This window comes from Echeneis naucrates, chromosome 7 (genome assembly GCF_900963305.1).
Source record: "Echeneis naucrates chromosome 7, fEcheNa1.1, whole genome shotgun sequence".
Classification (NCBI taxonomy): Eukaryota; Metazoa; Chordata; class Actinopteri; order Carangiformes; family Echeneidae; genus Echeneis; species Echeneis naucrates.
Genome location: NC_042517.1, coordinates 9,244,229 through 9,260,947, shown reverse-complemented (window position 1 = coordinate 9,260,947; position 16,719 = coordinate 9,244,229). Strand labels below are relative to the sequence as shown.

The 16,719-nt window shown below is 42.7% G+C and overlaps 1 protein-coding gene across 3 annotated transcripts; it reads right to left on the bottom strand.

The window, feature by feature from the left end:
• Positions 1-784: 784 nt before the first annotated feature.
• Positions 785-15,592, bottom strand: mbd6 (methyl-CpG binding domain protein 6). Of its 3 annotated transcripts, none has more exons than XM_029507164.1 (13): positions 15,299-15,592; positions 14,227-14,451; positions 13,407-13,546; positions 11,536-11,638; positions 10,696-10,867; positions 7,436-9,880; positions 5,920-6,929; positions 5,389-5,497; positions 5,159-5,283; positions 3,570-4,343; positions 3,336-3,388; positions 3,106-3,172; positions 785-2,537 (listed from the first exon to the last, which is right to left on the bottom strand). In XM_029507164.1, exons 3-13 carry the CDS (start codon positions 13,520-13,522, stop codon positions 2,466-2,468), a joined length of 5,046 nt encoding a protein of 1,681 aa, XP_029363024.1. In that variant the 5' UTR covers positions 13,523-13,546; positions 14,227-14,451; positions 15,299-15,592; the 3' UTR covers positions 785-2,465. The 3 variants fall into 3 exon arrangements, with proteins under 3 accessions (XP_029363024.1, XP_029363021.1, XP_029363022.1); XM_029507161.1 differs by having other exon boundaries at positions 5,159-5,304; positions 15,299-15,591; XM_029507162.1 differs by having other exon boundaries at positions 5,159-5,304; positions 15,372-15,591.
• Positions 15,593-16,719: the final 1,127 nt, after the last annotated feature.

The window sequence follows — 16,719 nt, the reverse complement described above, 5'->3', positions numbered from 1 at the left end:
GGTGAGATGCTGCTGGAAGGGCAGTGAGGTAAAGCTGCTGACGGTCGACCACAGCGCCCCCTGTGTGCGGGCCGCGGAAGGGCGTGGTCTGCATCCTTTAAAGTGGTACCCACAGCCTCAGCATCCTCATCAGCAGGCAGGAAACCGGAGCCCCGACTGCTGCGTCACATCCGGGCCGAGTGATGAAGGATAACTTCATTTCAGGCCCATGGAGCACCCACCGAGCCCACTGATTCAGTCACTAATCATCGCAGCCATACTTTGGCTCCCCTCTATTGCCTTGACTGTATTTCTGGGAAGACTCGAGAAGCTATTATGGGAATGCAGCAAGGCATATTGATTGAATGATGAGCTCAGGTCTCACCTCTAAGACATGGGGATGATGCAGCACAATGTCAAAAATGCTAACACATCATTGTTGAAAAAATTCCCATACCAGATAGAATCGCCTCCCTCATCAAATAAACAGCCACAATTAACAGGTCATCTCTCACTACTTCTGTACTGATAATAAGTATCTTAAGAGCTACAGCACTTGCTACTGAATTTCATTGTTGGTATATTAACATGAACCAAAACTACTGTAAACACAGAAATCTGCCTCTGAAACTCGGTGTAGTTTTCAAATTCATATCTGTAATTTTAAACAGGCTACAAATATGTCTTCTTTCAAAGTAGTCAATTCCTACAAGTAGATTCATCCAACATAATCCTCACTCTTAATTCAGTACAAAAATTGCACCATACATTTCCATTTCCAGAACAAAAGTCAACACAAGGTAGCTTTTCTGTAAATAGTTTAATATTAAATAAAAAAACTCCCATATAAAAAAGAAAGCTACAGTCCACAATTTAATCGTCTTTTTTTTAACATAAGTATTGAAAGCAAGGGGTAGAATGAGAAAAATACTTAATTACAATTCCCAGAAAAATTCACAATTAATTTTCTTTCGTCTCTTTCTCTAACAATATAAAATCAAAATAAAACACATTAACTGTACATATGTACAAATCTCCAAGTGTAGAAATTGCATAATCTGCTTTCTTTTTCACTTTACTCTTTTTTTCTTCTTAAATACAGCTACAGATGCCAGTATTTGGGGCAGGGCAGTGTGTAGGAGAGCTCAAACAGTGATATGAGGCAGAGGGAGAAAACTACTCCAAATCCACAGTAACACACGGACTCAATAGATCCACGTAAGACATCATAGCTCTCTGTGTTTCAATTTTCCAGCCATTCTTTCATACAATCAAAGGACATAATGTATTTTCTATAAACTCAGGGTTCCTGCAAGTACTCCACTTCAAATATCAGTCCAGATATTAATGTCATGGCCAGGGAAGGTTTGGCATTATGTCAACATCCTCCATATCACCAGCTATAAGTTTTTCTTCACACCATCAAATGAGGCTGCATATGAATCGTAAGCAGGTTTTCCAAATGGTACAATTGGTACTCGAAGGTTTTCTGAGTTGTTCCCAATTTAATGTGGACCTTGTAAATTTCAAAAACTGTGTCGCCAGATTCACTTATAATTGTTTCATAACCCTGATATGTTGCACACAAAAACTTAAATTTTAAAAATTAGACTTTCTTGGTTCATAAAACAGTTAGTAACATAGAGAACAGTAAAGGGAAATCTCACAGAATGTGGTATCAGGATTTTTTAAAAAGTGTGAAAAGTGGTTGATGTAAACTGGATAAGATACCTGAAGGGGTCAACCAAATTACGTCCTTGGCTTGCCCGGCACAAAGTTGTGTTTTTTATATTGAAAATTCAAGTCTGTTCCATCCTATATTCTCTTCCAGCACCTCTGAAATACCACCACTGTGTGTCTCCTTCTAACAGACAGGGCCTCTTTTACAAGAACGAAAATAAACTCCACGAAGGGTTGGACAATGAGGGTCTCAGCAAAATCACTATTGCCCAACATACACTCGGACACATAAAAAGACACACACAGCCACACAGGTACAAACACACTTTCAACAGAGAGCATCATTCAAGTAGATGGGCTTTATCCTGACTCACAGTGGACACACTGATGAGAAGAAAACAGTACTCTTGCTTGTTATTTTTTTGTGTTTTCTCATTGACATAACTCTAACATCGACCTAATTAACAGATTTCTGATCACAATGTCAAGCAACCATTATTTTGTGAACTAGACCTAAGAGAAGACCTAAGTGAAAAAGAATCCACAAACTCTCTCCCCACCCCCCCCCCCTTTTTTTTTTTTTTACATTTTATAAATTAATTTTTCAGACTAGATCTCTCCTATGTGTCCTATTTTTTCATAGTAGTTGCCATAACGATGGTTGACATGACAACATAGTATTAGTGCAGTTGGAAAAAAAAAAAAAAGTCTAAACAGTGGTGATGGTGGAGAGATGGTTTGGGGAAGGGGGATGTCTGGCCACCTTGGACTGGTGAACAGCTCTGACTGACAACTCCCTCCACCAATCACTGCCTCTGAGACCTGGCGCCTCGTCGCCTCCTGCCGCGGACTGACCTCTCCGGCTTTAGCAGTGCTGTCTGGAACAAGACAGAAAAGTCAGTCAGTCTTCTATCCAGCCTACCAGTGGTGAGTGAGCAGAAAGCGGAAAGAAGGCTGTAGAAAGCCTGTCACAGTCAGCGCACATAGTGCACAGGATGCTGCCGACTCAGAATTTGAAAAAAAAAACCTGAAGCCTGTTGCTTTTCAGGTTTATGGGTCAAACTTGACTTTGAAAAAACAATGTCACCGCATGGTCAGTTTAAGATGTTTTTCCCAACTCTCATATTGAAGATCAAGAATGAAAATCTGATTTTGAGCAAATATGAATGAGTAGTTGTTGAAATTTTCAGGAAGAAATAAATCTGTGTGGCTATAACAAATGTGCAAGTTTTAATGCCAATGACAGTCATGTGATCTTTTTCCAGCTGCAGCAACATGGCTGGTATAGTTTTCCAGTAGTTTTTACTGAATTCTCGGGGGTCTGAACATCAACATGTGGGCGTAGCAGCTGGGGTAACTCCACTGCAAGAAGGTTTCTACTTTCTTGTCAAATTATTTGATTTGTTAAATATGAAAATCTTGTGTCACTCTTTAGTGGAGTCTCACCGTAGCCTTGGTTTCCTCTAGTGCTGTAGCCTCCACGTCTCTGAAGTCTTCTAACACATTCTGTAGCCTAACAAGGTAGCAATTACATTGGTGGGCATTATAGCACATTATAGCTCAAACTCAAACCACTTATAGGTATAACATCTTGCAGTCTGACTTTTAGTAGAAATTGATTATGCTGGGTAACTTTTTTGCAAAGTTCATCATGAAGAATTAACATAATAACTTACGTTTGCTTCCTCTTCCTTCCTCTCCTACCTCCTCCAGGGGCTCCTACTAGATCCTTGGGAGACAGAATCAGACATCACATTGTAAAAAAAAAAAACAAAAACCCACATCTACCATTGATTTTCAAATCAATCACTATACCATAGCAAAGTACAACTTCTGATGACTCAGCAGTCCCACTTTGTGTAATAAAAGTGTGCCTAAGTTTGAACAAAGCACCAGAATCAAACACGTACCCGTCCCTGCTCAGTGTGCATCAATGTCCCGGCTGTCTCCTCACTGGGCCTCCCACTGCATGCATCCATGGGTCTGAGGTACCCTGAATGGAGAAGGTGACCCTGCCTATCCCCCCCTGCTTCCACGAAAGGACACACAGCTGCAGCAGGCCCAGTGCAGTCTGTCTTAGCCTCCTCCAAATATATGGGTGGCAAAGGAGGCTCTGGGTGTGTATGTCCCTCAACTATGACTGGTTTCCTTTGTAAGGGTGATGTCGACCCATCCTCGGTGGGTTTAGGTGTTCCTTGAGCTGGGGAATGGGCAGCTGCTTCTAGGCTGAGTCGGGACAAGTCTGGGTTGCGGAGAGAACAGGCCCTACGTGGACTCAGTGAGACTGGGGCACTTGCCTGTGGCAGAGTTGGGACAGAGGTCGAGGGTGTGTGGTGCTCCACAGGGAAAGAAACTGGCGGTAAGGCACAGAAGGGTGAAGTGGGGTCAGATGGCCCCAAATGGGCCCCATCTTCCTGCTCTTTAGCACTGACTTGAAGGAAGGAGGTATAGATTGTATCCATGAAAGAGGTGTAAGGATCAATCACAGACCTGCCCTCAGATTCTCGCTGGGGGAGTGGAGTGGGATCTTGGACAGGGGCAGGAGCTGGGGGCAGAGCTGGAACAGGACTAGCATCCTCAACAGGAGTAATCTGACTGGTTGAAATGTCTTCCTGGTGGGCAGGGCTTTGTGTTTCCTGCAATGAGACTGTCTTTTCTCCTTCTGAGGCTGGTGCAAGGTTTAACTGAAGAAAAAACAGTGAAAAAGTTTTGCTCATCCACACAGTCAAATTCCAAAATAAATAAAATGAAATAGGATGTTTTCTAAATGTTATAAAGAACAAAGAAAGAAAAGAAAGAAACAAATTATCCATGATTCCTCACATGTTTACAGTGCAACCTCTTTCTACAGATAATTCATAACAGCCCAGAGCATTGAGTACCTACTTATATTTACCTAAATGTTACTATGCATCAGACATTTTAAATAAAAGCTGGAAAGTACCAGGACACACTTATTTCTTTTAACTGTGAAATGCCCCTGGAAAAACTCTACAGTGGCGGTTTGCAGTAGAGTTAAAGAGCTCTCTGCAAGATGGTACAAGTACTCCAGTACCAGTTCGTCCTGTCATCAGGTTTTGGGGAGGATTCTCATTTTATCACGAGGGCTGGCATGACTTGCCAATGACAATATTTATCCTTTTCACTAAAATGACATTATTTCCTGAATGAGAAATGAGAGGTTGTCTCTCTCACTGTGCAGTGCATAGTTTGCCAAATGATACTAATCAGAAAGAGTTGGGCACCAAGACCCAAGAACTTTCAATTATTTTTCTTGAGTTAGCAGTCAAGAGTCACTTACACTGGTGGTCTCAAATTCTTGACAAATAAAAATATCTACATCCCATTTTCGCTCACAAGTTAATTGGATGTTGAGTAAACTGCAAACTGTAAAAGCAGAGGGGTGATATTGACTAATTTTATTGATACCACTCCTTTATATGACAAGATCTGACAAGATATGACATGATTGATGTTATATCTTCTCCATTTTATCTACCTGTATGTTGTTGAGCAAGTTGATGGCCCCATCAGGACCCTGAAGCAGAGACATGCCCAAAGCAGAGGTTTGGACTGGGGGTAGGAGGATAGAACCTGTTCCAATCCCCACCATGTTATGGAGCCCTGCGATGCCAGAAAGATCTCCTACGGAATATGTATTTTGCATTTATTCTTAACATACTGACTTTACACTTGATGAGGTCTTCCGGAGTGTAATCAGTAACTCACCTAATACAGCAGGGTTAAGCAGAGTGGGAAGCAACTGTTGGAGGATGGGGTTGTCTTTTCCTTGGAGAGATAGGGGTATCAGGGTGTCGACACCAGCATCAGTAGGTACCTGGAGAGTAGAGGACACAAGGAGAAGATTTCAGTTTCAGGCCCCCCCCAAAAAAAATAATAATAAAAAAAAAAAAAATCACAGCAAAGTAAAAAAAAAACAACAAAACAAAACAAAAAGATAGATGTCGAGCAAGAAACAAGGAGACAAGACTTCATTGTTCTTGTTTTTGTCTTTCAGGAAAAGAAATAAAATAAAAACCTTTTGGAAAAATATGTGCATTCGCAGCACAAATAAATTAACACTGACAGAAATCAGTCAATGCAAACAAGTAGGTTTTAAGTAAATGGAAGTTTTCACTGTAATTTCAGGATAAACATGTATTAGCAGGAAAGGAGCAGTAAAAGGAATTGAGATCATATATTTTCTAAAAGAAACAATCAGGAGCTCGGAGGAACAAGCTAGGAGACAAAAGAACCTACCTGAGTTTGGGTGTGTTGGGGTTGCTGTGCAGGAGTTAATTGTGTGTGGGGAGATGGGTGGAGCTCTGCAGAGCTCAGTGCAGCGGTGAGCAAGGCAGGGCTGAGGGGCAGGAAGGCTGCTGGGGGAGGAGGAAGAGCAGCAGGAAGGAGCAAAGACTGTAGGGCTTGGATAGTGCCCTCAGCCCCTGGAGGAATGGGGAGAAGGCCCTGGGCAACTTCTAAGAGCCCTGGGCCTGGTAAGGTGGATGGATCCAGGAGGCCAGAGGCTTTATCCAGGGTAAGTCCCTCTAGAGTGGTGGGAATCTGCTGTGGCTGTTGGAGGGGAACTTCCAAGCTAACCTGGCTCAACTGACCCAGCCCAGACAGAGGTAACAGAGGTGCCTGCTGTTGCCCGAGCAACAGAGAGGCCATTATCAGGGCTTGAAGGCTAGGTTTCTCTGTTAAGCCTAAATCAGCTTCCTGTCCTGGAGTAGGGGTTGAGGCTGGGGGTGGGAGTGGGTTTAAAAGGCCCAAAAGGTTCAGGGGCAACTCCCCTTGGGCACCACTCAACAAGGGCAACAAGGGAAACAGGGGATTGTGGTTTATCTGTTGTTGTTGTTTCTGTTGTTGATCCTGGTTTTGCTGCTGCGTCTCCTGTTGTATCAGTAAATGCTGTGGCTGCTGCTCTGGTTGCTGCTGTTCCGTTTGTAGTGTAGCATTGGCAGTGGGTATCTGTCCATGTTGTCCTCCCAACCACAGCCCCCCGAGAGGCAATGAAGCGAGGACTGTCGGATCCAGGAGGGATGGCAGACCTCCTGTGGATGACAGCAGCTGTAGCAGCTGCTCTTGGTTCATGAACGGGAAGGCTTCTGCCAGAGGTAAGGGAGTGGTTGAATCACCCAAAGCTGAAGGGGTGGGGGGATTGTTATTATCCCCAAGACGAGAGGAAATGGCAGGTCCGGGGCTGGAGGCTGCTGGAGGTTTGGTCAAAGTGGAGACCTTCGGGTCCACACATCCAGACTCCTCTGATCCTGAAGAGGGAAAGACATGAGTCATTCACCTCTGCTGAGTGAAATAAATCAATAATCCAAATATATTTTCTTACAGCAGATTTAACTGTGGTGGCTAACTTTGGGACAATAGGAGTGCTGATGGTTATTTAGGAATCAGCATACGATACAGACTAGAAATAAAACATATAACAAAACACTAAATAATAAATAAATAACAAAACACACATATGATTTCACTCCAAAGAATACACATGGGTGGTGCAATCAGAGAAAAATTACAGCTAGCTCAGCACCATCTTACGACATATGCATCATTTCCCCACCATTTCCTGTAAACAGGAAAGGCTCATGACAAAATTCACACAAACATTTCTGAGCAAATCTGGATGTGTATTTAGGTACATTTTTAGTATATTTCAAATCTCTCCAACCATTTGATTTCTATTATATTTATGCCTTCATATCTAAGTTAAGGTTATATCTTCAATACGAATTACATTCTTTAGACTAAAGAATACCCTCACCTGCGGTGTGATTTTCCAGGGAGGACATCTCAACATCAGTGGTGCGGTCAGAAGAGTTGCCCTCCCCCTGTGGAACAGTGGAAGACGCTGCAAGAAGCGCCAGGACATGGTTGCTAAGATCAAGAGGCTTCGGGGAAGTGGATATTGCCACAGAAACACCTTGAGAATGACTTGGGTCAACTGATGTTGATAAGCAGTTATTACTGATCTCCATTGCCACAGTTCCTTCTGGTGCAGCTTCCTGCAAAGTTGCCTGGGAAACAGAGTCTATTGTACGAATGTGACTTTCAGTTGCTTGCTGTTTGTCTGTGGGAATGAGGGATGTAGGCTGAGAAGGGCTGCAGCTGTTTTGCAAGACTACATCTGAGTTGGGCAGCACTGCAGAAGTTGGAGAATGTTTTTGTAGAGGACTTGATTTATCAGACACGGGATTTGAATGGGATTGCACTGATCTGAACTGAGAAGAAGCTGGAGGAGAAAGCGGCTGTGGCACAGAGGGCAGAGAGCTAGTGTCATTGGTTACGCAGGGTAACCGACTCTGCAAGTGTCTGATATTAGAGTGAGCAGTGGGAGAAGTGGGTAAAAGTCTGGGGCTCTGTTTATTAGTGTGTCCACCTCCTTCAAGAGATACAGATCCTGGCTGAGCAGAAGCAGAGTTGGATACTGATGCTGAGGCTTGCGCATTCTGCACACTGAGCAGGTGTAACAGAGCAGACAGAGGCTGGGTCGGAGGATCCAGGCTGAGAGGAGTAGGAGTCAAGCTTGTAGTGAAATCCAGAGCCTCATTTTGTCGAGGAGGCCTGAGAAGCTGTGCTGTCTGTCGTGGAGCCAGGAGCCTGGGCATCTGCCCGGAGAGGGGATTATGATGGGTTTCTGACACAACAGCATTCTGGTTCTGCACAGCTGAGGTAGAGGACGAGGAGTGCGAGGAGGAAGGGGAGGAAGACGAGGAAAGGTTGATAACTGTAGCAGAAGCAGCTTCTCCTGGTGGGGTCTTTTGTGGCCCATTAGCCAGCTGCTGGGTGTCTCTAAGCATGCTGAGCACAGTTGGAGACCGCCGTTGCCTCTTCCTATGTGAAGCATTGCGCTCTGCTATGGGAGGCAGGTGGGGCAGAGAGGAAGCCAGGGACTGGGCAAGGGAGTGGGACTGAGGAAAGAGGATGGCAGAGGCTGCTGCAAGGGAGGAATGGGGAGGCCTAGAAGAGGCAATGGAAGAGGAAGGGTGGCTATTATGTAAAGTGCTGTTAGTTACCTTTGATGACTGTTGCTGCTGTGCCTCTTTCGAGACCTCCAGAGAAGAGGGCAAACTGACTGGATTGCTAGCTGCATTTGAGCTCTGGCACTGGGTTATCTGGTTAGCCAGCTGAGCCTTGGCAGCTGCAGAGAGTAAATTGCTTGCAGGGAAAGAAGCTGGATGTGGCATTTTGCCCTGATGACCGTGGTGGTGATTGAGAAAGGGCCCCAGGGGTAAGGTTGAGGACCCTGCAGAGTTCAACCCAAAACTTGGTGGTCCTGTGCTGGATATCTGGCTCATGATACTCTTTGAAGGCTTTGAGGAGAGAGCATGAGGGTTGCTACTGCTTTGGTTGGTCAGTAAGGGGGGGTTATTGGGGTTTAGGAGATGGTGGTTATTAGTGCTGCTGTTGCCTGAGTTCTTGAACTGCTCCAAGATATCTTCCAGCTTGTACTTGGGAAAGTGGGGGCTGGGGTTTGGGGAGCCACTGGGGAGAGGGGAGTGTGGAGAGGAAGAGGTGGATTTCCTCCTCTGAGACAAGTTACTTCCCATCTGTCCTCCTCCTTCTGCTAATGTTGAGCCTCCGCCCTGCTCAGAGAGAAGGGAAGGAGAGGCTGAAGGGTGACGGCTCCGCTGGTGAGGAGAAACGCAGTTCATGTTATGGATAGAGGGTGAGAGGGAGGGAGATGGACACAGGGCGGAGCCTCCTACAATAACACCATGAGGGTGATGAGCATGAGTCTGTCCTCCTCTTCCTCCACCAAGTGCCATAGGGGAGGAGGGAGAAGGTGAAGAGAGGGGCCCTAGCCGAGGGGAGCCAGGAGTCTCTGGGGTTTTGGGTGTTCTTTGACTTTGACTGATGTTCTGAGGTGTTGGGGTGCAGGGTGACCTCTGGGTAGCACTGTAAGGTGGGAATGAGGAGTTGGAAGAAGAGGTGGAGGACACAGGGAGAGGAGGAGGAATGTGATGCCTTCTCAAAGAATCTAAGGGATGATGAGAGTTTGTGCCTGTGTTCAGAATAGGGGAAGAACCATTGTATGGGTAAATAAACTGGTGAGGAGATTTTGGGCTGGTGCAGGGATTTGAGTGGAAGTTGTTGTGGGGTCGAGCAGGGACTGGATGGAGTTTGGGATGGTAAATGCCACGGTCCTCTTCTTCCCGCTCCACAAGTAGACCCTTTGAATCTCGACTGTCCACACGACTGTTCACATCTGAAAGCGAACAGGCACAGAGTTTGTTACTTAATTTCTCTATATTAATAAAGCAATGACTTTGTCTAGATATTTGGCCAAAGTGAGAAATGTAGTTAGTGCCCGGGGAAATTCAACTAATGTCCACATCCTAATGTCTACTGAATGTCTGGCTTTCAAAATGTTGGTGGTTTCAGTTCTACAGAGGGCAGCTGCTGCACTGACCACCACTCATTTATTCAACCGCGTATCTAGCTGCTGTCACAGGATTTCCAGCCATCACTGCTCTGCTTGCTCATACAGCTGCTCATACACTCCCGTTCACTTCTTTGATGATTCTGATCAAAGACTGTAAGTTTTGTTTTTTTTAGAAAATGAGCAACTTATCTAGGACTTTCCCCACAGGGGAAATAACATGCATTTAGCACTTTGACAGATTTTCCTGAGGCATCATGGACTAAAACCTAAGCGCAATATCAACAGACTCAAACCAGACAGAACGAGGGGAGCAGAAGAAAAAGCAAGTGAGAGAAATACTTTAGAAAATTAGTGATCATAGACATGTTTCAGTCCTCAACATAAGGTCACTACTGTGTACACAGGACACTGTACTCTTTGACAACAAATAGGAAAAAAGGCTAATGGTAATTTTGTTACAATGTGATAGACATGAACTGGAGACACTTTGCAAAATGACTCTTCATTAACATTAATATTGGTCATCATCTGTTCAGTTCATCTGTGGAAGTTATTATACCAGAAATTGCTCATCAGATTTGTTTAGAATTTAATTTTATTCTTTTGATCACATAAAGTTTAACACTTCAAATTTCTACCTGAATGATGAAGGTTAGGGAAGGGCAGCTGTGAGGCTTGCATACTGCGACACAGAGCAGCCATCGCTACCACTTTCCGTCGGTGGTTACACAATTTGGTCATGTCCTGCTCTGTTTTGCCTAAAGGCTGGCTGTGCTGTTCCACTTTCACTCCCACAGTGAAGTTGAACACCTGCAGGATACCAGACAGACATACAGACAGAATTCACAACCATTTTCATACAATTCAATTTCAGACAATAAAAACACGATTGGGGGTGTTTCACACTCAATGAATGCACATTCACACAAGGATCAGTCTTTGTGCCTGAAAACGCACTTCTTTTTGAGTCTATTCCACTATACCAATCAAGTTTGAAGAGGTTAAACAATGCTTGTATTATTGTTTGTATGTGTGTAAATGCAGAAGGAAGTGTCAATTATAAGTGATGGTAAGACATTTGTCACGTTTTAATATGTTATTTAATACATATGTGGTGCCATAGTGGTTAGCGTTACTGCCCCACAACCAGAAGGTTGTGGGTTCGGTTCCCAGGCCTGGAGCCTCCCCATGCTTGCGTGGGTTTCCTCCAGGTACTTCCTCCCACCGTCCAAAGATGAGATGATGTTTGGGTTAAATGGTGACTCTAAACTGTCCGTAGGTCTGAGTATGAGTGTGACTGCTTGTTTGTCTCTGTCTGTCTCTGTGTGTTGGCCCTACGATGGAGTGGCGACCTGTCCAGGTTGTATACCACCCTCGCCCAATGTGAGCTGGGATTGGCACAAGCATCTCCCGTGACCCAGAAACGGTTAAGTGGTAGAACATGAATGAATGACTAATACGTATGTGTCTGGCTTCACCTTCTGGATGATGAGCGGACACTCCAGGCCACATTTGCAGGTGCCATCAGTCAACAGATACGCCTTGACCTCGTCCAGAGATGACAGGACAGTGCCACTGGGACTGCAAGATGAACACGACAACACCAAATTGTTATGACAAACACAAAGTGAATTAAAGGATATAAGAAAAGGTTATTTTAAAGTACGACAAAATTTCTGAATAAATCTACAAAAATGAAAGCACATTTTGAAAATCAGAAATGCAGTAGAAAAACTAGACATGTAAAAAATAAATAAATAAAAAAAATAGAAAAAACACACACACACACTTATCCTTTACCAAATTTCACTATATATAGGCTTATACACAAAGGGGGGAGAAAAAAAAAAAAAAAAAAACAACTTCAAATCCTCCAGCATACATGACACTAACCACATTGATAAATTGAATTTGAATGACTAAAAGTAACAACGTACAGTGGAATGAGATTTGTTGTAATGACAAATTTTTCTTATGAGACTAAATTATTTAAGGCATGATTTGAATGTGATCTCAAATCCCTGTCAACATGTCAGATAATGACATTACAGTCACAGTTTATTGGTAGTTTAAGTTGACAACTGATCACAAAGTAAGATTACAGGCTATGTATAAATAAACTGCTGTTGCATCACATCAGAATTCTAAAGAGAGTTGTAGCAGTAGAGCTGAAGGTTAGGATCAGAGTCACGTTTAGCATACCACTTACAGCACTTTTGAACAGAATCCTATCCAAATTATATTTAACAAATATTTCTGTGAGGGAATCTGTCGAGGCATAAGAAAACAATCAGTGTAGGAAAATCTACTACCTTTAAGTTAACTTCAACAAACATGTTGAATAGTAAGGCAGTGCACACACAGCAGGGACAGAAAAATAAATATATTAAATGCGCTGTTTCAGGTGCATCAGAAATTGAGAAAGCAGCAAACAAATATCATCATCTAATGCCAGTCATAGCCTGTGGAAATCACATTTCCAAAATCAAATTTAATAAAATATGAAACACAGTCATACAGCCATAAAGATGTCAGTACTGGACTCTTTATTCTAAAGTACAAACATTTTTACAAATCCTGAGCGTATTCTCTATGTTTGTTGTTTAACCATTTTTTCTCTCTTTATCAAGTTAGTAAAGTTTATTTGTTTGTATTTGCTCACGTGTGAATAGAACTGGATTTGAGGCATCTGTATTGCAAAATAATATCAGCCTAACATTAGAGATAAGAGCCCTCTTTTCTCCTGTCTCCTAATTCAAAAATACACAACATACACAAAGCAGCATTCATATTATATTATTATGATTTTTCACAGAAAATTATTTTTATGAAACAAGGTCCTTTCAGCCAGAGTTCCTGCACAATTTCAGATTTTAAACATCACATTTTACACAGTTTTACTTTGAACAAGTTACGAACTAAATTTCAATCAAAAATATACATTTGAATTAAAATGAACTCCTCTGACCAGCACCAGTCATGGAAAATACTCCAAAGCAGAACAATTTATTGGGGAAAGAAATCAAAGCATTATGGCTGCAAACATATTTCTGGATTATATCCAAACCTTTTTTCCAAAACATTATTTCAATTTTTTTTTTTATTCATTCATATTTTGGGCTGTGTCTGTTGTGTGATGCAATTAATGGGGGACTGTGAGGATTGTGGAGCATGTGATGCACAATAAGATTTTTGGAAACAAAAAACAATCTTCATCTGACTTTTCACACGCTTATAGATTCATATATGTGTACATTTATAATTCTTCACATCACTCCAATCTGTCAAAACAATTGTTAACATCAGACATAGGTCTGCATGCACATTCTAAAAAAGTTAACCAACACACCTGACATAGATCACCTGCCCGCTCTCCACTCTCCTCTGCCAGCCGATGGGGACGTGTATTGCAGTGGTGTGGACCCCATCCTTGTCCCCACTGACAGTCTCACTGCCTCCCATCATTTTGTAGCTGCAGCCTGCAAGCACCTAGGAGAACAGCTAATGTTAATTTATTTTTGTTTTTCTTCTAAAATTTTTCTTCTAAATGTCACATATCAATGTTGACCATGAATGTGTGCATTTTGGACGTTACAGGCTAAAGATGTCTCATAGCATTATCAGTATTTATAGTAAATTTAACTTTTGCACTTAGCTTCTCAATTACATTTGGATGCGATTACAAAATTAAACTTTACCACTGCTTGCAATATGCAATGCCATTGCAAAGAACATTAAAACAGTCATGTTCATAACTACAGCCCAGTCAGCACAGAAACCTGACCCTGTTGAACTTCTTTATATAGAATATGTGTGCGCGCGCACGCACGCACACACACACACACACACACACACACACACACACACACATATACACACATATACATATATATATAAATATAAACCTTTATTTCCCAGCTGTCTTCTTCACGCCCAAAAAGGCCTGGCAAAGTGCCTGGCATTTATATCATCACAGTTCATAATTCGCACATCTGTGAATAATGTTGTTTTATTTAAAACCTGAATGCCATGAAAAGAAACCGAAAAAAAAAAAAAAAAAAAAAAAAAAAAAAAAAAAATATATATATATATATATATATATATATATATAAAATAATAATTGTGCTGGTGTACAGCTAAAAAGAATAACTGAAGCACATTTTACCTACCTTGTCATCTTTGGGAAGCCAGGATCTGTTTTGGCTAGGGTATCCACTGTCCAATGAGCATGCTGGTGGGTTAGAAGCACACAGACTGCCAGTAAAAGCTGACTGGAGGCCCAAACACCTGGACTTTCCCCAGCTATGAGGTAGCTCCTCTACTTAGAGGATGACTCCTACAGATTTATTTGTTCAGTTCACATCAGAGGAAGGGCTTGGATGAATATGGAGAGCCTGGAAAGAAAGGTGGAGGTGGATTATGTAATCTCTCAGGAACAGCCAGGTTAAATAACGCAATACACAATTTCATGCAATGAATGTGATCCAAGCTGCATGAAAATGTTGCATCATATGAATTAATCTCGTAAATGGAAACTACTTCACAACAAATTGCGACGACTTGGAAGTGGGAGGGTGTGTTTTGCTAGGCCCCTGGACTACTGGCCGCATAAAATTATTAAAAAGCGCCACCAAGAAGCTAACAAGGTAGCGACACAGACGGAGCTTGAAATAAAACCTTGAAGCAGCGAAGCTCCGATCGACATTTCTGCAGCGGGCAGCCAGGGAGTAATATTTTCCCAACTCCACGGCAGAAGGCAGCTAGGCTAACGGCTAAGCTAGCGGGCTCCCCTACTTCGTACCGTGTTGTCGTGACAGCTGTCAGGCGCACAAAACATCATGGTGCGAAACTCTTTCTCGTTAGCTACGGTAACAAATACCGGGCAATGCACAGGACAGCATCCCACAACAAACTCCGTGAATGTGCCCCCCCCCCCCCCCAAACGGCCCTTACTGAGTCACTGACGTTTAGCTAGCGTTAGTGTTAGCGGGACCTGTGACCCTCTCTCTGCCTGCTGGCGAAGTTTTGGAGTCCTGGCTTTTCTGGGTCGCGGGAGAATCAAGAGTGCTGCTTGGCTAACGGACTAGCAGGAGAGTGTTTTGGAAACGGCTGTTACTTAAACAAATGACCGTAAAATTTAAAAATTCAGTCGCTCGAATCACACAATCGCGGGGTCGGTCAGCTCTCGGCGTTTATGCAACGTCTGCCAGTCGGATTTAAAAACAAAGGGCAATAACGCACCGTTTTCCTGCGCCTGGGATGTCGGGGCTAATGCCAGCAGCTAGGCTAGCTGAGCTAACTGACTGAAATTTACTTGATTGTCGAGCGTCCCGACAACACCGGAGGATGTCCCGCTTCTGCTGCTCAGCTATCCGGCCGTCACTTTGCTTTCCGCTCCGCTAAACCTTCTTGCTGCCAGATGTATTCCGATAATAACCATAATCACGACACATGTAAATCCAAATTCACAGTTGCCCACTGTTTTTTTCTCTTCTTACAGATTCCGAGGAAAAAAAAATAATGGAGTTTTTCTGTCGGGCATGCGCACTCGCCGCTCAGGGAGTATTGTACCCGACATGCACCGGGACCTTTGTAGTGCTCCAGACAGACATGAGAGGAGCAGCCTGATGGAGGACATGATAATGACACAATAATAACAGGCCCGGGATTCATGTCTGCTGCACACTAGTTTGCATTCACCCTTATGCTCATCTGTCTACAGTGAATTTCGGCTCAGGGAACACGTCTTCTATCAAGACAACAGAAACATAAATAAAACATTTTAAGGTTACATATTAAAACAGCATTGGCAACCCCTGTTACATAATTTTGCAATTTTAATTTTGTCAAAATAGATTTGGTGGATAAAAGAGCACGCACCACTAAATAATAAATAAATAAATAAGAGCCTTATACTGACATCTGCATTATTACATAATCCTGGAGTCCCCTTTCCTGTGGATGGGCCTTGAGCTCAAATGTGGTTTTACAATGCATTTACTAGTTCAGTGTATATGGTTTATATATGGTAAACACATGTGCCCCGTTAAGTAGTTTCTAAAACATAATTCATATCTAATATATGCATAAAGCGAATACTGATTTTAGTGAACCCATGACCCATCTTCTAAAATCACTTACAGTAACCTACTAATATCCTCCTATTATAAAACCTGTGAATGGAACTGACCCTGTGAAAATGCCTGCTCTCATCTCCATTTGTATCTGGGTGCAGACAGTTAAAAACTGAGAGGTCCTGGTTCATTGTAAGAGCAATATTGCTTACTCTTAACAGGGTTGCAGCTAGGATTTTAGAAACCAAGAGCTCACGATCAGCCCCCCTACGCACTACTGACCTCCGAAACAGAGACGTGTTTCCCATTTTATTTGCTGTTTAACTTTTCAATTTCAAAGTTGTTTTAATAATCAGTTATTTAATCACATGTTGTTACCCTACATCAACTGCCATCATTCATATAAACACTTCTTAAACAACACTGATGTGAATGATAATTTTTGCTTTGTTCTTCCTTTCTCTGGGACAAAAGGGCAACAACAGTGAGCAGTATAAATTTTGGGGAATTGTTTTTGTCTGTTAACAAGTGGGACAAGGGGAAAGAGGTGTGTATGTGTGTGATGAAGACAGAGGGAGAGAAAGTATC